This window comes from Delphinapterus leucas, chromosome 6 (genome assembly GCF_059928025.1).
Source record: "Delphinapterus leucas isolate spDelLeu-1000000601 "Yukka" chromosome 6, BTC_Dleu_Yukka2, whole genome shotgun sequence".
Lineage (NCBI taxonomy): Eukaryota > Metazoa > Chordata > Mammalia > Artiodactyla > Monodontidae > Delphinapterus > Delphinapterus leucas.
In genome coordinates this window covers 37,403,016-37,429,678 of record NC_143134.1, presented here as the reverse complement: position 1 = coordinate 37,429,678, position 26,663 = coordinate 37,403,016, and the positions used below count along the sequence as shown (strand labels likewise).

General features: G+C 40.5%; 1 protein-coding gene across 2 annotated transcripts in view; it reads right to left on the bottom strand.

The window, feature by feature from the left end:
- ZNF367 (zinc finger protein 367) overlaps positions 1-24,187 on the bottom strand; it is a 29,615-nt gene extending 5,428 nt beyond the window's left edge. The window contains exons 1-3 of one of the 2 annotated variants that reach the window (XR_002642686.2): positions 22,417-24,187; positions 3,742-3,892; positions 1,054-1,173 (exon numbers count right to left, since the gene is read on the bottom strand). Coding sequence is in view for 1 of the 2 variants with exons in the window: in XM_022558924.3 (XP_022414632.1) it covers positions 1,054-1,173; positions 3,742-3,892; positions 22,417-22,827 (682 nt within the window). In the remaining variant the exon portion in view is untranslated. The remainder of the gene's footprint in view (positions 1-1,053; positions 1,174-3,741; positions 3,893-22,416) is intronic. The other variant, XM_022558924.3, reaches the window with a different exon arrangement.
- Positions 24,188-26,663: the final 2,476 nt, after the last annotated feature.

Sequence of the window (26,663 nt, the reverse complement as noted above, 5' to 3'; positions counted from 1 at the left end):
AAATCTCTGACCCAGGAATTTCATTCTTGGACTCTATCATAAAAAAAATCCCAAAGGTAAACAAAAGTTTAAGTAGGAAAACATGCCCCTCATGTTTGTTGATAACAAGCAAATTTTAAAAACAAATTAAATATTTAATAACTAACATTGAGGCAATCATTGTTCATATGCTAACGCATATATATGGAATCAAAAAAAAAATGGTACTGATGAACCTAGTTGCAGGGCAGGAATAAAGATGTAGACATAGAGAATGGACTTGAGGACACGGGATGGGAGGGGAAAGCTGGGACGAGGTGAGAGTAGCATCGACATATGTACACTACCGAATGTAAAATAGTTAGCTAGTGGGAAGCAGCCGCATAGCACAGGGATATCAGCTCGGTGCTTTGTGATGACCTAGAGGGGTGGGATAGGGAGGGTGGGAGGGAGGCTCAAGAGGGAGGGGATATGGGGATATATGTATACATATAGCTGATTCACTTTGTTGTACAACAGAAACTAACACAGTATTGTGAAGCAATTATACTCCAATAAAGATCTATTAAAAAAAAGAAAAAAAGAAAACCATGGAGCAACAGAACAAAACTGTACTGAATTTCAAATATAACTGTGTAAAAATGTACATAAGAAAAACAGCTTAAGAAACTATGAAATTACCAACAGTAGCACTGTTGAGCTGGTAAAATCCACCCCACCCCTGCTCCTCCTGTACTGAAAATTTCGACAATAATGTGCTTCTTTCAGTTTAACAGTTAAAAAGTTTAAAACCAAAGTAAAAGCCTACTCTAAAGGCTGTATTTACTTGTATAGATTTTTCTACAGCATACAACTAGATATAGCATTTTTAATTGCCCTTTAAGATTTTCACCTAAAAAGAATACTTTATTTAAAAATCAGTCATTTCCTGGAAATCGAGCATGGATCACAATTAACAAGGAAGAAAACTTATGAGGTTTGATTAAATCTTTATCAAAAATCTCGCTTCCCAAAAATTCAAGCAAAAGATATTTTAACTCCCAACTAGCTATTCCATAACTCCTAACACCATACCATTTTCTGAACAAACAAAAGGTTTTTCTCCGGTGTGAAGACGCTGATGGGTTTTGAGCTGTCCACTTTGAACAAAGGCTTTTCCACAGTCTGGATAGTCACACAGATAGGGTCTCTCACCTAAGTAGACAGATGTTATATATTATTTTTGAGACAATACGGTGAGAAGGGGAAGGGCCACGGAGAGAGAATCAACCTTTATATAAGTTACGACTACAAACAACAATAAAACATGTCACAGCCTCTGCAGAGCTGCAAGTGGAAGTGCTAAGGGCACACTTGGATGATATGAAGCATCTATCCACTTGGAAGCACAATATTTTCTTTAGGCGTTGAGCTTTTAGGTACCCAGGTTCAAATCCTTAAAGTTATCATCTTCAACTTATTCCATATTTTCGCCTCACAATCCAAATCGCTAGCTCTTGCTGATTCTTTAACATGTCTGCCACTCCTGCCTTCCCACTGCCACCTCCCCTGGTCAGACTGGTAGCCCCTCCCACCTAGAATGAACCCTGGCAGGCCTCTAGTCTCTGACCTGCACAGCACTTCCAGAATAGCTGCCAGGCAACTACCCTCTAAAATTACCCCAAACCCTACTATACTCCTTGAACAACTGAAAATTATCTGCTGACTTTTAAATGGTCCTCTAATACCTGCACTATAGCTACTAGGTTAGGGAGCAGGGTTTATCTTTACTTCCCTCTTGGAGATTCATTCCAGCCATGAGGCAGTTCCCCATCTTCTACTCTTTGAAATCCCTATCTTTTCTGCCCATTCAAATCTTCCCAATCCTGTAGTCTCAGTAAAACTCCTCCCTACCCCCCAACCCCCACCTCCAAATATTAAGCTACATATCCCTTCACTAACTTAGTGTCCTATGTTGTTTATGTATCATGGTACTCTCCTTATACAAAGATACGTAACACCTTGTACTCCATTTCATTTCCTATATACAACACAGTGCTAGGCTAAAGAAAGCACTCAAAAAGGTTGTTTTTCAATCATAATTAAACTTATTATTTCTTGAATAAACATTCTTTGGTCAACAATTATATACTGGTTCTTCCTATATGACTCAAAGAACAGTAATGAGTCTTCCCTAAATTTCTCATTATTTAGAAATGTACTAAACGAATGTGACAGTTGGACACAAGTTAATAAACATAGGATAAAGTAAGACAAAAGCTTTTTACAAAGCATGTACTATTAGAGCTTAACTATAGCATGGAGATCTTCGGCTCCGTTCCCTGGCATACAGTGTAGTAAGCCTGGAAGTATTGGGTGACACACAATGGGTTAGTGGTAGATCGGGACTGGGACTCAGGCACCTTTTTATGATGCCGCATGGTCTTGAATCTTGGCAACTGATTTCACACTGGCAAAATGTACTCTACAGCTGTGTACCAGTTATTTGGGGTTATTTCAGACTAAGTAGATTGAAAAAATTCTCAAAATCAGATATTCATTCAATAATAGTTTTACTGAATGATACCTAAAGTCAAAACATCTTGGCCACCTTAGTTTATAATGATTCAAAATTAAAATTTTACCCTTTTTCAGGGATTTAGCTAAGAAAACTGTATTCTAGCATACCATTAAAATATATCTTTTCAAAAACGGAAAGAAAAAAGAAACAGGTGATGACCATAAACATAGTGGAACAAACAGGGGACTAAGGGTTAAAAGCCCAAGTTCTAGGCCCATACTGACCAACAGAAATAGAATGAGAACCACTTATGGTAGCCACATTAACAAAGTAAAAAGAAACAGGTGAAATTAATTGATAATATACTTCATTTAACCCAATATATCTAAAATTCTATCATTTCAATTTGTAATCATTATCAAAAAATTTTAAAGATATCATTTACTCTCTTGTTTTCATACTAAGTGTATTTTAAACATCCTGCTCATCTCAATTTAGACTAGCCACATTTCACGTGCTCAACAGCCACATGTGCTACTATACTGGCCAGTGTAGTTCTAGACTTAAGGGTATGAGAAGTTGTAAGTCAGTGGTAATTGGGTGTTTTTGTGCCTCAGTTTCCTCATCTGTAAATTATTTGATATCATTATTAGAACCATATGGCTCCTCCTGGGTGGGACCAACTTTCTCTATGGAAAGAACAAGGCCCTCTTTATATTATCTTTTTGCTCTCTATATGGTATTTTTATGGTATTTTAAATGCAAGTATAACTTCTCTACACAAATAAAGATATATGATAGTCTTGGGATAGCTACCTACAATACGCTTAATTCTGAAAAATTATACTTCACCTTAGATTTAATAGTTAGGTCAAATACCCTGAGGATTCTAGAAATTCTATTAAAAACTTGACTATAACTGATTTAGGATTTGGCCTACAAATCAGTTTTAACAATTATACAGACAACTTAAGGGCATATCAAGTAAAATTCGGGTACATAGAAGGATAGAACCAAATTTAGTAATAACATTCCTGTGACAACTACATTAATTACCATGATAACTTTAGAAATCACATGGTATCAATGTTCAGAAAACTATCCCTCCGCACCAAAAGAGAAGCTGACTATACAGTGCCTGTTTTTAAAACTTTACAATACGGAAATGTAAGGTAACTAAAAATTAATTTATAGGCCCAAACATCAAATCAGCTTTCAGTTAAGTATCACTTTTGGCATTCTCTAAAATTTGCTCAACTTACCTGTATGAGTCCTTTTGTGAGCCTGGAGTGACTTCTCCCGTGGAAACACCCTATTACAGATGTTACAACGTATTCTGCTGGACGAATGCTCTCCTTCATTTATTAAATCCCGTACAGTATCTGCTCTGGGTCTACCACGTCGGATTCCATCCTGTTAACAATGTGCATAAACATTAATATAATTTCTTGGACTCCACTCATTAAAACAAAATATCATAATACAGGCATACCTTACTTATTATGCTTCATTTTTTTCAACTTTTCAATTTTATTTATTTTTTTATACAGCAGGTCCTTATTAGTCATCAATTTTATACACATCAGTGTATACATGTTAATCCCAATCGTCCAATTCATCACACCACAACCACCACCACCCCCCACCGCTTTCCCCCATTGGTGTCCATACATTTGTTCTCTACATCTGTGTCTCAACTTCTGCGCTGCAAACCGGTTCGTCTGTACCATTTTTCTAGGTTCCACATATATGCATTAATATACGATATTTGTTTTTCTCTTTCTGACTTACTTCACTCTGTATGACAGTCTCTAGATCCATCCACATCTCTACAAATGACCCAATTTCGTTCCTTTTTATGGCTGAGTAATATTCCATTGTATATATGTACCACATCTTCTTTATCCATTCGTCTCTCAATGGGCATTAAGGTTGCTTCCATGACCTGGCTATTGTAAACAGTGCTGCAATGAACATTGGGGTGCATGTGTCTTTTTGAATTATGTTTTTATCTGGGTATATGCCCAGTAGTGGGATTGCTGGATCATATGGTAATTCTATTTTTAGTTTTTTAAGGAACCTCCATACTGTTCTCCATAGTGGCTGTATCAATTTACATTCCCACCAACAATGCAAGAGGGTTCCCTTTTCTCCACACCCTCGCCAGCATTTGTTGTTTGTAGATTTTCTGATGGTGCCCATTCTAACTGGTGTGAGGTGATACCTCATTGTAGTTCTGATTTGCATTTCTCTAATAATTAGTGATGTTGTGCAGCTTTTCATGTGCTTCATGGTCATCTGTATATCTTCTGTGGAGAAAGGTCTATTTAGGTCTTCTGCCCATTTTTGGATTGGGTTGTTTGTTAATATTGAGTTGCATGAGCTGTTTATATATTTTGGAGATTAATCCTTTGTCCATTGATTCGTTTGCAAATATTTTCTCCCATTCTGAGGGTTGTCTTTTCGTCTTTTTTATGGTTTCCTTTGCTGTGCAAAAGCTTTGAAGTTTCATTAGGTTCCATTTGTTTATTTATTTATTTATTTATTTATTTCCATTACTCTAGGAGGTGGATCAAAAAAGATCTTGCTGTGGTTTAAGTCAAAGAGTGTTCTTCCTGGGGCTTCCCTGGTGGCGCAGTGGTTGAGAGTCCGCCTGCCGATGCAGGGGACACGGGTTCGTGCCCCGGTCCGGAAGGGTCCCACGTGCTGCGGAGCGGCTGGGCCCGTGGGCCGTGGCCGCTGAGCCTGCGCGTCCGGAGCCTGTGCTCCGCGGCAGGAGAGGCCACAGCAGTGAGAGGCCTGCGTACCGCAAAAGAAAAAAAGAAAAAAAGAGTGTTCTTCCTATGTTTTCCTCTAAGAGTTTTATACTGTCCGGTCTTACATTTCGGTCTCAAATCCATTTTGAGTTTATTTTTGTGTATGGTGTTAGGCAGTGTTCTAATTTCATTCTTTTAAATATAGCTGTCCAGTTTTCCCAGCACCACTTATTGAAGAGACTGTCTTCTCCATTGTATATCCTTGCTTCCTTTGTCATAGATTAGTTGACCATAGATGCGTGGGTTTATCTCTGGGCTTTCTATCATTGATCTATGTTTCTCTTTTTGTGCCAGTACCATATTGGCTTGATTACTGTAGCTCTGTAGTATAGTCTGAAGTCAGGGAGTCTGATTCCTCCAGCTCCATTTTCTTCCCTCAAGACTGCTTTGGCTATTCGGGGTCTTTTCTGTCTCTATACAAATTTTAAGATTTTTTGTTCTACTTCCATAAAAAATGCCATTGGTAATTTGATAGGGATTGCATTGAATCTGTACCTTCCTTTGGGTAGTATAGTCATTTTCACAATATTGATTCTTCCAATCCAAGAACATGATATATCTCTCCATCTGTTGGTATCATCTTTAATTTCATCAGTGTCTTGTAGTTTTCTGCATAGAGGTCTTCTGTCTCCCTAGGTAGGTTTATTCCTAGGTACTTTATGCTTTTTATTGCAACGGTAAATGGGAGTGTTTCCTTAATTTCTCTTTCAGATTTTTCTCATTAATGTATAGGAATGCAAGAGATTTCCGTGCATTAATTTTGTATCCTGCAACTTTACCAAATTCATTGATTAGCTCTAGTAGTTTTCTGGTAGCATCTTTAGGATTCTCTATGTATAGTTTCATGTCATCTGCAAACAGTGACAGTTTTACTTCTTCTTTTCCGATTTGTATTCCTCTTATTTCTTTTTCTTCTCTGATTGCCATGGCTAGGACTTCTAAAACTATGTTGAACAATAGTGGTGAGAGTGGACATCCTTGTCTTCTTCCTGATCTCAGAGGAAATGCTTTCAGTTTTTCACCATTTAGAATGATGTTTTCTGTGGGTTTGTCATATATGGCCTTTATTATGTTGAGGTAGGTTCACTCTATGCCCACTTTGTGGAGAGTTTTTATCATAAATGGGGGTCGAATTCTGTCAAAAGCTTTTTCTGCATCTATTGAGATGATCATATGATTTTTCTTCTTCAATTTGTTAATATGGTGTATCACATTGATTGATTTACTTATATTGAAGAATCCTTGCATCCCTGGGATAAATCCCACTTGATCATGGTGTATGATCCTTTTAATGTATTGTTGGATTCTGTTTGCTAGTATTTTGTTGAGGACTTTTGCATCTATGTTCATCAGTGATATTGGTCTGCAATTTTCTTTTTTTGTAGTATCTTTGTCTGGTTTTGGTATCAGGGTGATGGTGGCCTCATAGAATGAGTTTGGGAGTGTTCCTTCCTCTGCAATTTTTTGGAAGAGTTTGAGAAGGATGGGTATTAGCTCTTCTTTAAATGTTTGATAGAATTCACCTGTGAAGCCATCTGGTCCTGGACTTTTGTTTGTTGGAAGATTTTTCATCACATTTCAATTTCATTACTTGTGATTGGTATGTTCATATTTTCTATTTCTTCCAGGTTCAGTCTTGGAAGGTTATACCTTTCTAAGAATTTGTCCATTTCTTCCAGGGTGTCCATTTTATTGGCATAGAGTGGTTTGTAGTAGTCTCTTAGGATGCTTTGTATTTCCGCAGTGTCTGTTGCAACTTCTCCTTTTTCATTGACTTGAGTCCTCTCCCTCTTTTTCTTGATGAGTCTGGCTAATGGTTTATCAATTTTGTTTATCTTCTCAAAGTACCAGCTTTTCGTTTTATTGATCTTTGCTATTGTTTTCTTTGTTTCTATTTCATTTATTTCTGCTCTGATCTTTATGATTTCTTTCCTTCTGCTAACTTTGGGTTTTGTTTGTTCTTCTTTCTCTAGTTGCTTTAGGTGCAAGGTTAGATTGTTTATTTGAGATTTTTCTTGTTTCTTGAGGTAGGCTTGTATAGCTATAAACTTCCCTCTTAGAACTGCTTTTGCTGCATCCCATAGGTTTTGGATCATCGTGTTTTCATTGTCATTTGTCTCTAGGTATTTTTTGATTTCCTCTTTGATTTCTTCAGTGAACTCTTGGTTATTAGTAACATATTGTTTAGCCTCCATGTGTTCGTGTTTTTTACATTTTTTTCCCTGTAATTCATTTCTAATCTCATAGCGCTGTGGTCAGAAAAGATGCTTGATATGATTTCATATTTCTTAAATTTGCTGTGGCTTGATTTGTGACCCAAGATGTGATCTATCCTGTAGAATGTTCCATGCGCACTTGAGAAGAAAGTGTAATCTGCTGTTTTTGGATGGAATTTCCTGCAAATATCAATTAAATCTGTTGGGTCTATTGTGTCATTTAAAGCTTGTGTTTCCTTATTAATTTTCTGTCTGGATGATCTGTCCATTGGTGTAAGTGAGGTGTTAAAGTCCCCCACTATTACTGTGTTACTGTCGACTTCCTCTTTTATAGCTGTTAGCAGTTGCCTTATGTATTGAGGTGCTCCTATGTTGGGTGCATATATATTTATAATTGTTATGTCTTCTTCTGGGATTGATCCCTTGATCATTAAGTAGTGTCCTTCCTTGTTTCTTCTAATAGTCTTTATTTTAAAGTCTATTTTATCTGATATGAGTATTGCTACTCCAGCTTTCTTTTGATTTCCATTCACATGGAATATCTTTTTCCATCCCCTCACTTTCAGTCTGTATGTGCCCCTAGGTCTGAAGTGGGTCTCTTGCAGACAGCATATATATGGGTCTTGTTTTTGTATCCATTCAGCAAGCCTGTGTCTTTTGGCTGGAGCATTTAATCCATTCACGTTTAAGGTAATTATCGATATGTATGCTCCTATTACCATTTTCTTAATTGTTTTGGGTTTGTTTTTGTAGGTCCTTTTCTTCTCTTGTGCTTCCCACTTAGAGAATTTCCTTTAGCATTTGTTGTAGAGCTGGTTTGGTGGTGCTGAATTCTCTTAGATTTTGCTTGTCTGTAATGCTTTTGATTTCTCCATCGAATCTGAAGGAGATCCTTGCCAGGTAGAGGAATCTTGGTTGTAGGTTCTTCCCTTTCATCACTTTAAGTATATCATGCCACTTCCTCTGGCTTGTAGAGTTTCTGCTGAGAAATCAGCTGTTAACCTTATGGGAGTTCCCTTGTATGTTATTTGTCGTTTTCCCCTTGCTGCTTTCAATAATTTTTCTTTGTCTTTAATTTTTGACACTTTGATTACTATGTGTCTCAGCATGTTTCTCCTTGGGTTTATCCTGTATGGGACTCACTGCACTTCCTGGACCTGGGTGGCTATTTCCTTTCCCATGTTAGGGAAGTTTTCGACTATAATCTCTTCAAATATTTTCTTGGGTCCTTTATCTCTCTCTTCTCCTTCTGGGCCCCTATAATGCGAATGTTGTTGCATTTAATGTTGTCCCAGAGGTCTCTTAGGCTGTCTTCATTTCTTTTCATTCTTTTTTCTTTATTCTGTTCTGCAGCAGTGAATTCCACCATTCTGTCTTCCAGGTCACTTATCCTTTCTTCTGCCTCAGTTATTCTGCTATTGATTCCTTCTAGTGTAGTTTTATTTCAGTTATTGTATTGTTCATCTCTGTTTGTTTGTTCTTTAATTCTTCTCAGTCTTTGTTAAACATTTCTTGCATCTTCTCAATCTTTGCCCCATTCTTTTTCCGAGGTCCCGTATCATCTTCACTATCATTATTCTGAATTATTTTCCTGGAAGGTTGCCTATCTCAACTTCATTTAGTTGTTTTTCTGGGGTTTTATCTTGTTCCTTCATCTGGTACATAGCCCTCTGCCTTTTCATCTTGTCTATCTTTCTGTGAATGTGGTTTTTGTTTCACAGGCTGCAGGATTGTAGTTCTTCTTGCTTCTGCTGTCTGCCCTCTGGTGGATGAGGCTATCTAAGAGGCTCGTGCAAGTTCCCTGATGGGAGGGACTGGTGTTGGGTAGAGCTGACTGTTGCCCAGATAATCACGTTCTTACTTCTTTCTGCTAGCGTTGGAGGGTCTCCTGCAGAGGCAGCGGGTGGCTGTAGCTCACCGTGGGGACAAGGACACTGGCAGCAGAAGTTCTGGGAAGTACTCCTTGGCGTGAGCCCTCTCAGAGTCTCTATTACGCTTCACTTTATTGCATTTTGCAGATACTGCGTTTTTTACAAATTGAAGGTTTGTAGCAACCCTGTGTTGTCAGATGGTGATTAGCATTTTTTAGAAATATTTTTTAAAAGTGTTTTTTTTTTTTTTTTTTTTTGCGGTACGCGGGCCTCTCACTGTTGTGGCCTCTCCCGTTGCGAAGCACAGGCTCCGGACGCACAGGCTTAGCGGCCATGGCTCACGGGCCCAGCTGCTCTGCGGCATGTGGGATCTTCCTGGACCGGGGCACAAACCCATGTCCCCTGCATCGGCAGGCGGACTCTCAACCACTGCGCCACCAGGGAAGCCCTAAAAGTGTTTTTTAATTGAGGTAATTTTTAGACATAATGCTATTGCACACTTAAGAGACTACAGTATAGTGTAAACATAACTTTTTATTCACTGGGAAACAAAAGCTTGTGTGACTAGCAGTCTGGGACTGAACCCACAATATCTCAAAGGTATAACTGTAAATAATTTTTTGAAACCTTTCTTGAGCGACATCAGTGAAATGGCAGAGTAGGTAGTTCCAAGGGCCCACCCCTCCACAGATCACTAAAAAGTCAAGCAAAAACTGTTCAGAATCAGCTTTGTCACAACTCCAGAAAATGATGAGAAATTTACAGCAACTCAGAGAACAATGAATCAAGAAACAAGCAACATAAAACAGTAGGAAAGCGTTGCAGCAATTTTTACAGCCCTTGCCCCACCCCTTCACTCAGTGGTCTTTGAAGATTACTGCCTTCATTCTTAGTGTAGGAATCTAGTCCCTGGTTCAAGAAAGAACAGAGAAGACTTTACTCTGAAAGAATTTTGTTTGTCTGTTTTGCCCAGCCTGGGGGCTACCTGAAGGTCTGACACAAGATGCTTGTCTTTGTTTTGCTAACTTAGAACTCTCTCTGGGCAGAAAAGTGGCTACACAGAGGGCATCTCTCAAAAACCTTGTAAGGCCAATAACAACTTGCTGCCCCCTGGGGGAAAAGAGTTCAACGAAGGCACACAGACACACCAAAAGCCTAGGAGGAAAAGCTGGGGAGAGAATTTCCTCAGGAAATTAGGGCACTGGAAAGTGCCCACATATCCTAAAGACAGGAATTTAGGAAGCCACACACTTGCCTGCCCAGCGCAGGAAGCATACTCAGAAAAAACCTGAAAAGAACATAAGTTTTCACCTCTGGCTGATCTTTAGGCTCAGCACAAGCAAGAAATGAAGGCTAAGACAGACTTGTAAACAGTCTGGCTAAGTATAGAAGGAGAGCTACAGCACAGACCATTCTGCAAAGTTAGAAGGGTTTTTTTCCCCCCTTTCTTTTCTTTTCTGTTTTTGGGGGGTTTTTGGGGGGGGCATTCAAGATCTCTCTCAAAATATGAGATGACTAAAGCTAAAGAAACAGACTTTAAAGAACAAACACAATAAAGAATAGAGTTTACAAAAATAGTTTAGAAAAGTCACCAAACAACTACAAACCACAGCACACAACTATAACAAACTCTGAGGAGGAGAATCTGATTTCCAGAGTTACTACTTTATAATATTCAAAACACCCAGTTTTCAACAAAATATTACAAAGCATGCAAAGAAACAAAAATATTAACTCCCATACATAGGAGTTAATTTCTCCTATGAGGAAGCAGACATTGGACTTACTAGAGAAAGATGTTAAACTGTCTTAAATATGCTGAAAGAGGTAATGGACAAAGAACAAAAGAAAACAAGGAGAACACTGTTTCAACAAACTGAGAATGTCAAAAAAGAAACAAATTATTATTATTATTTTTTTTGTGTGTGGTACGTGGACCTCTCAGTGTTGTGGCCTCTCCCGTTGCAGAGCACAGGCTCCGGACGCGCAGAGTCAGCGGCCATGGCTCACGGGTCCAGCCACTCCGCGGCATGTGGGATCTTCCCGGACCAGGGCACAAACCCATGTCCCCTGCATCGGCAGGCGGACTCTCAACCACTGCGCCACCAGGGAAGCCCACAAATTATTTTTAAAAATACAAATTCTGAAACTAAAAAATACAGTAACCAAAATGAAAAAAATTCACTACAGAGTCTTAATGGCAGATTTGAACGGTCAGGAGGAAAGAAACAGCAAATTTAAAGATAGGTCAACTGAAATTATCCAGTCTGAGGAACAGAAAGAGAAAAGAATGAACAGGGCCTATGATACCAGTAGGACATCAAGTGTCTTATGGGTCCATTTGGGCTGCTAAAACTAAATACTACAGACTGGGTAACTTATAAACAACCAAAGTTTATTTCTCACAGTTCTGGCAGTTGTAAAGTCCAAGATGAAGGTGCTGGCATGGTCAGGTTAGGGACTACTTCCTGGATCATACCCAGTGCCTTCTTGCTGTGTCCTCACATGGCAAAAGGGGCAAGAGAGCTCTCCAGGGCCTCTTTCATAAAGGCACTAATTCTATTCATGAGGGCTCCACCTCCATGACCTAAGCACCTCCCAAAGACCCCCACCTCCTAACACCATCATCTTCGGGGGTCAGGATCTCAACACACGAATTCTGGGGGACACCACAGCATCAAGCATACCCACACCCACACAATCAGAAATCCAGAAGGCAAGAGAGACTAGAGCAGAAAGAATATTTGAAATAATGGCATAAACACAAAGAGAGATATACATGGAGATATAATCAAACTATCAAAAGACAAAGACAAACAGAGACTCGAGAGCAGCAAGAAAGAAGCAGTTTATCACACATACCAGTCCTCAACAGGATTAACAGCTGATTTCTCAGGAGAAACTACACAAATCAGTGGGATGACATGTTTAAAGTGCTGAAAGGAAAAAAAAAATCAAACAATAAACTTATATTCAACAAAACTATCACTCAAAAATGAAGAAATTAAGCATTCCCAGACAAACAAAAGCTAAGAGAGTTCATTGCTAGACCTGCCCTACAATAAATCTAAAGGGAGTTAGTTCTTCAGGCAGAAATGAAAAGACACTAGACAATAACTCAAAGCCATACAAAGAAATAAACAACACCAGGTAACTACATAAGCCAGAAGTATTGCACTTTGGGCTTATAACTCTTCTTTTCTTTCCTATATAAAAGATAAATGCCAAGTATATTAAAAAATAATAAATCTTTGTTAATGGGAACACAATATAAGATGTAATTATGACAACAAAAACAAAAAGGGAGAGGGACAGAAATATATGGGAGCAGAACTTTTGTATACTATTGGTGCTAAGGTGATATTAATTCAAAAATAAAAACAGAAAAAGAAACAAGAAAGAAAAGAAAATAGTTCATTACAAAAAAAAAATCAACCCCAAAAGAAGGCGGTAATCGAAGAATTGATAAACAAAATAGGTATAACACTATAGAAAACAAATAAAATGGGAGAAGTTCTTCCTTGTCAGTAATCACTTTAAATGTAAATAGATTAAATTCTGCAAACAAAAGGCAGAGATTGGCAGAATGGATTTTTTTTTAAATGAACCAACTATATGCTGTCTACAAGAAACTCACTTTAGAGCCAAAAACATAAATAGGTTTAAAAGTGAAAGGATGGGGCTTCCCTGGTGGCGCAGTGGTTGAGAGTCCGCCTGCTGATGCAGGGGACACGAGTTCGTGCCCCGGTCCGGGAGGATCTCACATGCTGCGGTGCGGCTGGGCCCGTGAGCCATGGCCGCTGAGCCTGCGCGTCCGGAGCCTGCTGCTCCGCAACGGGAGAGGCCACAACAGTGAGAGGCCCGCGTACGGCAAAAAAAAAAAAGTGAAAGGATGGAAAAAGAGATAACGATTATAAACACATGCACACCTAACAACAGAGCTCCCAATATGTATGAAGCAAAAATTGGCAGAATTGAAAATAAAAAGACATAGCTCAAAAATAGCTGGAGACTTTCGCTTTCAATTAATGGATAGGACAACTAGATAGGTCAACAAAGATATAGAAGACTTGAACAACACTATAAACCAAGTATACCTAACAGAATATGAAGAACATTCCACACAAAAACGGTATAATATCCATTTTTTTCAAGTGCACGTGGAACATTTCCCAAGATAGACCATATGTTGGGCCCAAAGCAAGAATCAATAAATTTTAAATGACTGAAATCATCCAAAGCATCTTCTTTGACATACTTGGAATGAAACTATAAATCAATAATAGAAAGAAAACTGGAAAATTCACAAATATGTGGAAATTAAACAACACTCTTAAACAGCCAATGGGTCAAAGAAGAAATCACACAGGAAATTAGAAAATACTTTGACATGAATGAAAATAAAAGCACAACATATCAAAACTTATGGGATACAATTCTAGGACTGGAAGGCTTAATATAAGATACCACTGCTACCCAAAGTGATATACAGACTCAGTGCAATCCCTATTAAAATCCCAAAGGCCTTTTTGCAGAAATGGAAAAAGCAATCCTCTACTCATGGAATTGCAAGAGGATCCAAGTAGACAAAACAATATTTTAAAAGAACAAAGCAGTACTCACACTTCCCTATTAAAAAATTTACTGCAAAGCAATGTCAATTAAGACAGTGTAGTACTGGCATAAGGAAAGACATAGGCCAATGAAACAAAATGAGAATCAAGACATTAACCCTTATCCTATGGCCAACTGATTTTCAACGAGGGTGCCAAGAACATGCAATGAGGAAAGAATAGCTCTTCAACAAATAGTTCTGAGATAACTGGATTTCTACATGCAAAAGAATGAAGTTGTACCTCACACAATATATAAAAAATTAATTCAAAATGCATCATACACCAAAATGTCAGAGCTGAAACTTTAAAACTCTTAAAAGAAAACAGGGATAAATATTCATGACCTTGGATTTGACAATGGATTCTTAGATGTGGCACCAAAAGCCTAAGCAACAAAAGAATAGATAAACTGGACTTAAAATTAAAAACATTTGTGTCAAAGGACATTATCAAGAAAGTGAAAAGACAACCTACAGAATGGGATACAGTACTTGCAAATCATATGTCTGATAAGGTTTTAGTATCCAGAATATATAAAGAAACTTTACAACACAACAATGAAAACTCAAATAAAATATGGGTAAAGGACTTGAATAGACATATCTCCAAAGTAGTTATATGTATGGGCAGCAAGCCCATGAAAAGATGCTCAACATCATTAGTCATTAGGGAAATGCAAATCAAAACTACAATTGAGGTCAATTATATCTCAGTAAAGCCTGAAGGGAAAAAGATTAAACACACACACACACACACACACACACACACACAGTGAGATACGACTTCACACCAACTCAGTTATACTCAAAAAAAAAAAAACAGGAGAAAAGTAGAAATCAAAAAAAAAACAGGAAAAAAGTAGAAATAAGGTGTTTTTTTGTCAAGAATGTGCAGAAACTAGAAACTTCATACATTGCTGGTAGGAATGTAAAGTTTTAGCCACTGTGGAAAAGTTTGACGGTGTGATACAATGTCATATACATATGTACATATACATATACAATGGACTGTTATTCAGCCATAGAAACGATACATGCTACAAGGTGGATAAACCTCAAAAACAGTATACTAAGTAACAGAAGTCAGACACAAAAGGCCACATATTTTATGATTCCATGTAATAAAATGTCCAAAATAGGTATAACCACAGACAGAAAACAGATTGGTGTTTTCCAGAGACTGCCTATAAAGGGGGAAAGGGAGTGACTACTTAATGAATACAGGACTTTCTTTTGGGGCGATGAAAATGTTTTGGAACTTGATATAGGTGGTGGTTTCACAATATTGTGAGTTACTAACTATGAGTGAATTATACCTCAAAATGGTTAATTTTATGCTATGTGAATTTCTGCTCAATTTTTAAAAACACTAACGAGCTCTGAACGTACTATGGACTTTAGTTAATAATGTACCAATTTGGTTCGTTAATTGTAACAAATATATCATATTAATGCAAGATGTCAGCAATAGGGGAAACTGGATATGTGGTTGATGGGAACTCCCTGTACTGTCTTAACATTTCTACGTATGTAAAACTAATCTAAAATAAGCATTTCCCTGAAGAAAAAAACTTTCTTTCCAGGTAAGTTAAATTTTTACACATATAAGTTAAATGAAAAAAAAAGAAAAACGTAAAAAACACCTACATCCAAACTGAAGATGTTTTTACTGCTGTCAATACAAAAACCTAAAGCCTTCCCAAAGCTTAAAAACATCAGCCTGAAACCTTGATAATAAGCCACAGCAAAATTCCCTTCAATCAATTTTCACCTTGAAAGAAAAGCTCAATCTCAACATGGATGAGTTATCTTATAAGTCATGTCTAAAAAATTCTTAGATATTAAAACCTATTTCTGCAACAGCCAAGAGGTGGAAGCAACCTAAATGTCCCCTGACAGATGAATGGATAAAGTAAATGTGATATATACAATGAAAAATTATTCAGCCTTAAAAAAGAAGGCAATTCTGCCATATGCTACAACATGGATGAATATTAAGGGCATTATCCTAAGTGAAATAAGGCAGTCACAAAAAGACAAATACTACCTGATCCCACTTATATGCGGTATCTAAAATGGTCAAACTTAGAAACAGAAAGCAGAATAGTGGTTGCCAGGGGCCATAGAGAGGGAGAAAGGGGGAGCTCGAGATGGGTACAGTTTTGGTTTCGTAAGATGAAAAAGTTCTGGAGTTCTATTACAACAACGTTCATATAGTTAATACTTTAAAATGGTTAAGATGGTAAATTTTATGTTATGTGTTTTCTGCCACAAAAGTATAAAAAGAAAAAAAAATGTGAGGGGACTCCCCAGTGGTCCAGTGGTAAAGAATCCACCTTCCAATGCAGAGCACGTGGGTTCGATCCCTGGTCAGGGAACTAAGATCCCACATGCTGAGGGGCAACTAAGCTGGAGCCACAACTACTGAGCTCGCATGCCTCAACTAGAGAGCCTGCGCGCCTCAAACTACAGAGCCCACATGACCTGGAGCCCGCACGCCACAACTAGAGAGAGAAAAACCTGCAAGCCACAACTAGAGAGAAGCCCGAGCACCGAAACGAAGAGACCACGTGCCTTAATGAAAAAAGATCCCACATACCTCAACAAAGATCCCATGTGCCACAACTAAGACCCGATGCAGCCAAAATAATAATAATAATAATAATAATGGAAAAGAATGTGAGAAAGCACTGTGGCAGATTATAATATTGTTAAAATATTCACTGCTCCTTCCGCACTATGGGCCCCAACTTGGCCATATAGCTTTGCTTTGACCAATGAAATGTGAATAGAAATCACATGTGGGACTTCTGAGCAAAAGCTCTAAAAGCCATCACAAGGTCCTACCATCGCTCTTTCCTCTGCCTTGAGACTCGCATGTCCCAGGTAGGGGATGTTCCTCCTGGGTCCCAGAATGAACAGGATGAAGAGCACACCTGCTGTTAACCCTCACAGGATACATAACACGAGCTTTGTTTAGGTTGAGATTGAGATTTTGAGGTTCATTCTGCAGCATAGTTTAGCCTAAGCTAACTGACTCAGGCACATTGTTAATAAATATTTGTTAATGGGATAAAGATCTCATCAATTCTCCACAATAATTGTATAAATTGTTGCTGGTTATGATCATATCATTAATAATTGTTTTAAATAGTTTTAAAAATGAAAAACAAACACAGCATCTATGATCCATAAAAACAGCAGATGATTTGTTCTGTTAAGAAAGAAATGGAACGTGAAATAAGGTTAATTAAAAACCTTAGTAATACAACTCCTCTGCCATGAAAGGATAATTTCCCTAATTTTTTTTTAATACATTTAATGTATAGTATTGCAAAGTATAGGGTCAGTGATTCTCAACAAATCTTTGTTATTTATTTATATTTATTTTTGGCTGTGTTGGGTCTTTGTTTCTGTGCGAGGGCTTTCTCTAGTTGTGGCAAGCGGGGGCCACTCTTCATCGCGATGCGCGGGACTCTCACTATCGCGGCCTTTCTTGTTGCGGAGCACAGGCTGCAGAAACGCAGGCTTATAGCCGTGGCTCACGGGCCTAGTTGCTCTGTGGCATGTGGGATCCTCCCAGACCAGGGCTCGAACCCGTGTCCCCTGCATTAGCAGGCAGACTCTCATCCACTGAGCCACCAGGGAAGTCCCCTAATTTTTTTTTTTTTTTTTTGCGGGACGCGGGCCTCTCACTGCTGTGACCTCTCCCGCCTCGGGGCACAGGCTCTGGACGCGCAGGCCCAGCGGCCACGGCTCACGGGCCCAGCCGCTCCGCGGCACGTGGGATCCTCCCGGACCGGGGCACGAACCCGTGTCCCCCACATCGGCAGGTGGACTCTCAACCACTGCGCCACCAGGGAAGCCCCCCCCAATATTTTTTAAATACATAAAAACATATTGTTGACTCTATTACAATTTGAAATAACTGATTTAGTATCAAATACTATTTAGTATCAAAATTTTAAGATTATCCATTACTATTTTCTCTGTTTCTGGTTAAAAAAATAATTATCAAGCATGTTTAATAGTGGGGGAAGTTTTTTTTTTTTAAAGTTAACTATTTGGCTGCCTCCCAGTAACTCTAAGATCTTGTTTCATCTAGAAACAAGAAAATGCAAATCATACTTGCATTTTCCAAGTGAGAAATAAAGAGCTGAAAAATGCAACATAATACAACATCCCAGCCATATACAGGTAAGACTTCACTAAGTGCATTCTTTCAACTAAGAAAATTAAACAAGGCAAGTAATCATCTAATACCCTAAATAAATGAATAAATAGCATCTTTTAACCATATCTACAAAACTAAGCAGTGTCACTTAAAGAGGACCTTTTTCATTTTAGCCTTAGCAATAAGAAAACCATGTATCTATGTACATTTTGACAATAATAGAGTTAACTCATCAGCAACTAAGTGTACCTGTAGCTTAAGAGAGAAATCTTGTCAAGACTGCTTGATGATTTGCAAAAAAAAAAAAGTAAAGTTAAAAAAGAAACTCTTAGACATCCTATTGCTATTATATGGCAACTGCTGCAAAATAAGCTACTAGAAAGAAGAAAAATGAATATATCGCCAAAAATGTTTGCATACTTCAGCAGGTTTAATTTTTAAAACAATCTCAGTACCTCCAGAAGATAGTGATTTTGAAAGTGTTTTCTAAAATATTTCATGGTAAATGTTTTGTTTTCAATGTCAATAACTTTAAGTTATTTAATAAAATTGGAGTTATTTCTCAAGCCACTTAGAATAATGTACACATTTACCTAAGCTTTAGAAAAAGTTATGTTCAAACTTTATATTCATGTGATTACTAAAAAAACTAAAAGTCCTCAACACATTTTTATACAAAGTAAAATTCAAATAAATTATACAGATACAACATGGAAGGAAAAGAAAAACAGTTCTCAGAGGGAGGCGTGTGTACCTTCTCACTTTCATGAGAAAATGTAAATAGATCTTATTTCCCTTTTCGAATTCAGATTTAGATCCGAATTTCCTATGGCTCGCATATCTGCTTCCTAACTCTATCCCCCACCTTGACCTATCTGGACCACTTTCTAAGTCTTAATTTGCATCTATCTATTGTACTGTGTGTATTCTCATGAGACATCTCAATCGAGATATAGGCAGTTATGAATAGTGTGTATTATTTCATAAGTCTACTTGCATCTTCTTTTTTTTCTTTTTTTTTGGCCATGCTGCCTGGCGGAACGTTAGTTGCCTGACCAGGGATCAAACCTATGCCCCCTACAGTGGAAGCGCAGAGTCCTAACCACTGGACCACCACCAGGGAATTCCCTACTTGCATCTTCTTAATACTAAAAATAAATAAATAAACCCCTAAAGTCAATACACACATGATAAACACAGAAGCAGTATCAGGTACAGATTAAGTCAATACACACATGATAAACACAGAAGCAGTATCAGGTACAGATTAAGAGTAAGGGCTCTAAAAAGTTCCAATCAGTTCTGCCACTTATATAATGTTAACTTAATCTTGGGGACTTCTCTAATTCATCCTTTTTCATTAGGTAAACAAGGTAAATTAATTAAAAGAATTCAAAACAATCAACACAGAGTCTGGTGGTTTGCTCTGCAAGGCAATAAATAACAAATGGTGGCTACTGTGTTCACGTTAACACGTTAACATGACGTTATGTTTAAACGTGGTGGTTATCAAAAACTACTGTGTACTGATCAGCTGTTGGTAAGGCTATGTGCAGTCTAGATGTCTAAAGTGATTGGTGATAGAAAAGGGAAACAGGATAGGCAGCTGGCGGGTCCTGAAGGGTAAGTGGTATCTGAGGATGTGCAGAGAAGCCAAACTACACAGGTCCCAAAGTGGAGAAGTAACCTCATGAATGCAGTCTGAGTAAAGGGCACAAAATATGGAGGCTTGGAATATCATTTGGCAGATGAAAATTAGACCTTCTCCCTTCCTTCCCAGAATTCTACAACCTGGGAAGAGACAGTGCTAATATATAACTATGTCCCAATTGTGCTAAACAATCTCGTGATGAGGGGCCAAAATAAGTTGGTATTAGATGGATGTTCTCCTCACAGGCGGGGAGGCAGTGTTGGGCAGAAACAAACAAGAAAGCAAGCAAAAGCTGACACCAGGTGTGTAGGACTCAGATGTTAACACCTCCCATGGGAAAGGTGGCATCAAAAGACAGTAAATGAACACAAAAGTTGTTCTCAAACCCAAAGCTGTTATTGCCTCTAACCCACATACTGAGAGAAGGGGGTAGAAGTTGGTGCCATGTTATTGGCACCAACTATATTACAAACTTGTCTTCCCAAAAAGTGAGCAGACTCAGCCAGCATGATTCACCTATGAGTATATGGAGATAAAAGAACTACGAGTACTTTAGAGAAGCAAAACAAAGTAAAGGAGGCTGGAATTCCCAACCTTTAGTCTAGAATGTACTGATCACAAATCAAACTAGGTAACTTCCTTAAATGAAAGTATATTCCAGACGGCACAAAATATGGAGGCTTGAGGCTCCCCCTCAAGTTGCAAAAACTAAATGAATGAATTTTTGAAGCTGTATTTGGATTGCTTCATTGATAAAAGGACACGTTAAAATCAATTTGCCTACTAATTTATGAACTAATTTATGAAACAGTTATGGTATGAAAGATGGTGAGGAGGAAAAAAAGTGAAATATATAACAGCCTTTTCACTTTTAAATGTTTTTCATAACTTGTGTTGTTTTACTTCTGAAAAGAGGAAGACAAAGTGGAAATAAAATTCAAACCTATGCATTATTAAGAATGTTTTCTAAAAGGTTTATTTGAAGATAAAACTGTTTTAGCCCCCCCAAAAAAAGTATAGATTTCACTTATCTATTATAACATTAATCTTCTTGGATAATCCAAAATTAGATTCAATTATAATTAAGAATAAAATAACAGATACAAAATCTTCTATAAGTAATTTGTGCATATATGTCTTTATGTTGCTCAACCATATAACCTACTACATATATATTTTTTTAAGTACTAAACATGTAAATATGTTAACACGGAAAAATATCTAGGATACCCAGCCATCTTACTAAGGGCTACCTAGAGACAGCACACAGTGATTGTTCACTTCACAAACTCAGCACTAATATAAATATTTCTACTGCTTCTTCTTTCAAGTTTTTACTGAAGTGCAGCTTCAAGAGTTGAAGTGTGTCAAGGCATATAGCTGTATAAATTTATAGTTCTTTAATAACAATGCCATTAGTAACAAAGTGTATCAATTTCCTCAGGGCTCGACACAGTGTTTCAACATCTTTGCTACTGCGTGTAAAATGATGATAAAACCTGTTTCAATTTTTATAATATTTGCCAATATAGACGTACTTATCAACAAGGTGATTTACTTGTTTTATCTTTAGCAAACTGCTTATCTTATATAGCCACTTAACAAATAGAATCTGAATATTAACCTTATATTAGCACCATTCATTACACAAATACTTAACTGAGCACATTTATTCAGCATTTACAGAGTATAAGGTATTAAAGTCAAATAAGTCTACCAGAGAGAAACTGTCCCGGCGCTCCTGGGGCTTACAGTCTATAGAGGTAAGTATATGTCAGCAGGGAGGCACCTCCAACACATGCTTCAGGACTAGGAGCCACAAAAACTCAACTACAGTACCAGAGTTCCCGCTACCTAGCTGTGCACCTTGGGGAGCTCCCTTCACCAATCCCTCTAAGCCTCAATTGCCTGATCCGTAAATTGTAGGTTTGAAACCTTTCCAGCTCTAATACAGTCTGAGACTCCAAGCAATTCGAGGTTGGTGACAACAGCGTCCCATTCCACTCTGAGCTCTCAGAACCTAGCAAAGTAGTACGCTGGATGCGTGAAAGACAGCGAGGGCTCAACTCCCGGTGGGGAAGATTCCCCTAAGTCCCTTCTTGTTCTTCGGCTATCTCTACAGGGCATCTTTAGCAGGGGCGGGGTATCTGCGGTGAGGCAGAAACTGCGCAACCCCTCCCCCCGCACCCAGAGGAACAGTTCAAGGCCTGCGGTCCTTCCCGCCCTCTCCCGCCAGAAAAGACTCAGCGGTGGGCCGAACGACTGGCAGAGCGGGTTGACCGTCCCCCTCCGTGACAACAAGGCCACACTCCCGCCTACTGCACCTGCTGGCCTGTGGCCTCCGGTCTGCTGTACTGCCCCACCCCCCGGGTGGTGTCACGTGACTGAAACCTAGCCCCGCCCCCGGGGCAGTTTTTTGGCGCGCGGCAGTGACGTCAGCGTCCTGTCACCCGCCAACGCCACCGCCCCTGCCAGAGCGACCTCGCGTTTTAAACTCGGCCCCGCCCCGCCCGCCGTGTCTGCGGGCGCTGCCGGCTCCCGGGCCGTGCCGTTAACGGGCCCCGACTGCCCCAAGCCCCGCCCGCGCCGCTTACCTTGAGGTGGCCGCTGTCCGGGCTGCTCGCTTCCTCCTCGTCCTCACCTCCTGAGGCGGCGGCGGCCGAAGCGGTGGGCGGGGGCGCGCCCCGGCCCCGAAGCCCTGGGTGCTCTGCGGCGGCGGCGGGCAAGGCAGCTGAGGCGGCGCCCCCGGCGGCTCCGGGGCTGAGCGTCACGTTGTGCGCGTTCTCACCCCAGCGCCACGGGTACACCATGAAGTCACTGAAGCCGGGGCTGGTGGGAATAAGCGGTGGCGGCGGCTCCGGCTCCCCTCCGCCGCTGCATGTGGGCTTGATCGGGGTCGTCCTGATGACCGACACCAGCACCCGCTTCGGGGAGTCCTGGCAGAAGATGACGGGCGGCGGCTGCGGCGGGTTGTCAGCCATCGGCGCCTCCACACCCCGGATCATTGCCCGGCCCCGATCCGCAGCTCCGGCGGCCGTGGGCCGCACTCCCTGAGCCCGGGTCTGGCCCTTTGCTCCGCTCGCCCGCGCTGCTCGGAGTCGCCGGCTCTCAGTCCCGCTGGCTCATGGCAGGCGGACGTTTCCTGGAACCCTCCTGCGCGGCGGCCAGCGAAGAAGCAGAGCCGCTCGGCCTGCAGCAGGCTGCCAGGGCCGGACCCCAACCCTGGGTCAAGCCCGCCCTCCACTCTTTGTGCTCCCCAACGCAGGCTGCAGCGGCGGGAAGCAGCGGGCGCCTTGCCTTGCGATGACAGGAAAGCAGGACGCGCAGCGCCGAGCCCCCGAAAATAACAACCTGCCGCCGGGGTCCCTGCTCCAGTTTTTCCCGCGTTACATTTCGCGCCTGGGCGGAACCAATCACCGCCAGTCCCCTGCCCGCTGGCCGCAGCGGCGAGTGACAGGACATGCGAGCCAATAGCTGTGCCTGGATTTCTTTCTAGCTAGAGCGGGGCGGAGCCGGACCTGCGCGCGGGTCCTTTCTGCCACGCTATTGGCCGCGGCTCTTGTATTTTTTTTCTGCCTGAAGAGCCAACAGCGTTCGAAGCTCCGGGGGAGCGCGCGACGTCTGCACTCGCCCAGACACACCCTCCAGTAGCCCCGCCCCTGCCGTCCTTCCGCGCGGTTAGTCAGGGTTGGAGGCGCGCTGTGGGCGACAGGCAGGGGCGGGCGGTAAGAGAGTTGCTGATTGGAAAGTTATCAGAGAGGGGGCGGGCCGGGGGTGGTAGTTGGCCGGCGGGGTCGCTCGTCTGGCGGCCCCTCCCGCCTGTGGCTGTTGGGCTGTAGTTCCCGCGCGGCTGGGAATTTAAAGGGCTGGGGCCCGGGCTGCCCGCCCCCGTCCGTGGCTCCCGCCACCAGCTCTAGGGGGACCGAGACCTTCTTACTGCAGTTTCTAGTAGACACCAAAAGGTGCGTCGTTTCTTAATGGTTCCCATCTGCCCAGCTGTTGGACTCGCTGTGAGTTGACCCTCTCCGCACCTCCCCTACACGCCCCAAGGCTGAGGTGGGCATCAGTCCCAGCCTTCGCCTCCCCGGGCCTCGGTTTCCCATCTGTGTAAAGTGGGGTAGTTAAGGAAGTCGTCTCTGAGGTCCCCGTGTGCTGCTCGCGGCTCGGAGGGGACACGAACACAGGCGTGTGTCCATTCTTACACCCGGGACGGATGCCCCAAAGACGCCAGAGGACTCCCCGCCCTCCCGCCGTGGTTCCTCACCCGTCCGGGGCCGGCCCTTCATCCCCCGTCTGGAAGGGCGTTGAGCTGTGGGTGCCCCGGAGGGTTCGGGTCATTCCCAGCTCTGCCCGCCCCCGCCTCAAGGACCCCACCCCGCACCAGAGGAATGCTGAACGACCGGAGTCTAAGTCTGACAGTCACCCACCGAGGGCCAGTGTGGGCTCGGAAGGGGATGGGGGCACGATGGGATGTCCAGCCTCGTATTCACTAGAATGTGAAAGAAGTGACTGTGTTTTGTTTTGTTCTTTGGTTTATTGCCAGGGCCGAGCCTGACTCATGGTAGACTTTCAATAAATATTTGTTGAATAAATGAGTGAATATTTGGTAGTTAAAGATTAGGATTGGTAATCAGAACAGACCTGCATAATAGCTGAGTATTCTCTCTTCCCAACACACACACACACACACCCCTATGCCACAAGTGTTTAAAAACAAGTTTAACTTATATGAACAACTTCTAAGATACATTTTTAAGTGATTAAAAAAAAAATGGGGACTTCCCTGGTAGTCCAGTGGTTAAGACTCCTCCCTCCCAATGTAGGGCCGCCTGGGTTTGATCCCTGGTCAGGGAACTAGACCCCCCCGTGCCTCAACTAAAACCCGGCGCAGACAAATTTTTTTTTTTAATGGACTAGTATGATTTTATTCACCTTTTTAAAAAGGTGGAAAATAAACATACATTTTTGCTTTTATATATGCAAAATACTAGCAAGATACACAAGAAACTGGTACGTAAGTTGACCCCAAGGAGGGGAATTATATGGCTGGGAAACAGAAATTGAAAGATTTCAAAAGATACAACATATAACTCTTTGTATCTTTTGTACATTGAAACAAGTGAAAATATCTTTGCAATAAATAAACAATAGTATGTAGCTACCATCTCCTGGAGGCCTAGTATAATAATAGCATATGTCTACTGATATATAATAATATGGTTGGTAGCTTCACTTACATTCTACTGCTCTCAATTCTGTGAGGTAGTTATTATTATTCCCACTTTATAGATGAGGAAATTTCAGGCTTGTCCAAGGTCACCTAACTCGATAAAATCTTTTGTAAGGATGGCTCTGAAAACTGCCTATGGTGTATACCCCTTAGAGTCTGCTGAACAAAAGGAGGAAGTGGCTGAAAAATGGGCACCCCACATTTCTGAGACCTCTTTCTCATGTTCTAAAACTTTCAGGTTTTAGAGGTTAAAACCAATTTGATATTTTAATAAATAGCTGATGTGGAAAGTTGAAAGTTCATCTCTCATTTTACTTAATTAAACTCATTTTGTTTTTACAATTTTATGCCAAATGACTGCACCACATACTTGTGAGTCCATTAGAAGGAAACTGTAATCCATCTACTTTGTACTTGAAAAACACTGAAAAGAAAAAAGTGATATATCCATCTTGGACTCTCAAATTATGGGTTAAGATCCAACAGATTAAGCACCAATAGTTACTGTTTAACATGCCCCAGAGTTCAAGATGAGTCATTCAGAACCAAGACACTGACTTTCTGCTTCTAAAAATTACTCTTCATCAACAGTAAGCTGGCAACTCCACTTGCTCTCTGCCACAAAAGAATGAAAGACATGCTAGGAATGTATGAAGTGGGCAGAGGGTGATTCTAGGAGCAGAGCTGAGGTCATGCAAGATCTGCTTGTTTGGTTCCATTTCCATGCAACTAGGAAGCTGTCTGAAGTGCGTGGATCATATTTCTGATGTCTTTGTTCTGCCCTAGGCAGAGTCAACATCCCAGAATACTAAAACCCATCTAAGGATACTTACTATATTATTACAGTAGTCTTTCCAGTTGTTAAAAATGTAGGCCTCTTCTGATAAAGATATATACCTCAAACCCTCTTTTTAAAATATATTTTAAAGTTTCAAGATACAATCTGAGTAAAAGAAAGCAAGATTTTTTTCACTTTGAAAACAATATCAACAAGAGCATTTGAAGCTGCTTGATTGCTACAAAACCTTCTGGTTAATGTGGGAGACTGAGCATAACATAAATCCTTTTAAGTGATTTGTCTTCACAGCTAAAAGTGCAGATAAAACAGCTTTGCAAATAAATGTAGATGAAATGGGATAAAAATGCCTGATGACTTCTTTTGAGATGATTAACAGGAAGATATTTTACCATAAAAATTATCCAAAATAATTTTCTCAATGTTCTGTTTGGCAGCAGACTCAAACCTGAGTTCCAAAAAGTCCTCTTACGATGAAAGAAATCTAGGAGGAAATGGCTCCCCATAGTATTTCAGTGGGATTTTTAAGCTCTATCAACAGGAAAATATCTACATAGACCAGGTATGTTTTTCATTCAAAAGAGCTTTTCCCAAAATATTTTCCAAAAACTTTGTGCAGTGAGAGTTTCATCAAGTTAAGAGTATAAGGAAACATTTTTAACATTGATTTGCCTATCTACCATCACAAATGCCCAAATATCTCATTATGATGTTATTGCTAATTTTCTTAGAAATAGCTCTTTTGCTTTCAAATACGCAATCTAACTTCAGTTGCAACTAAGAGTAAGCCTGTCAGCCCAGTTTAGAATATGAAG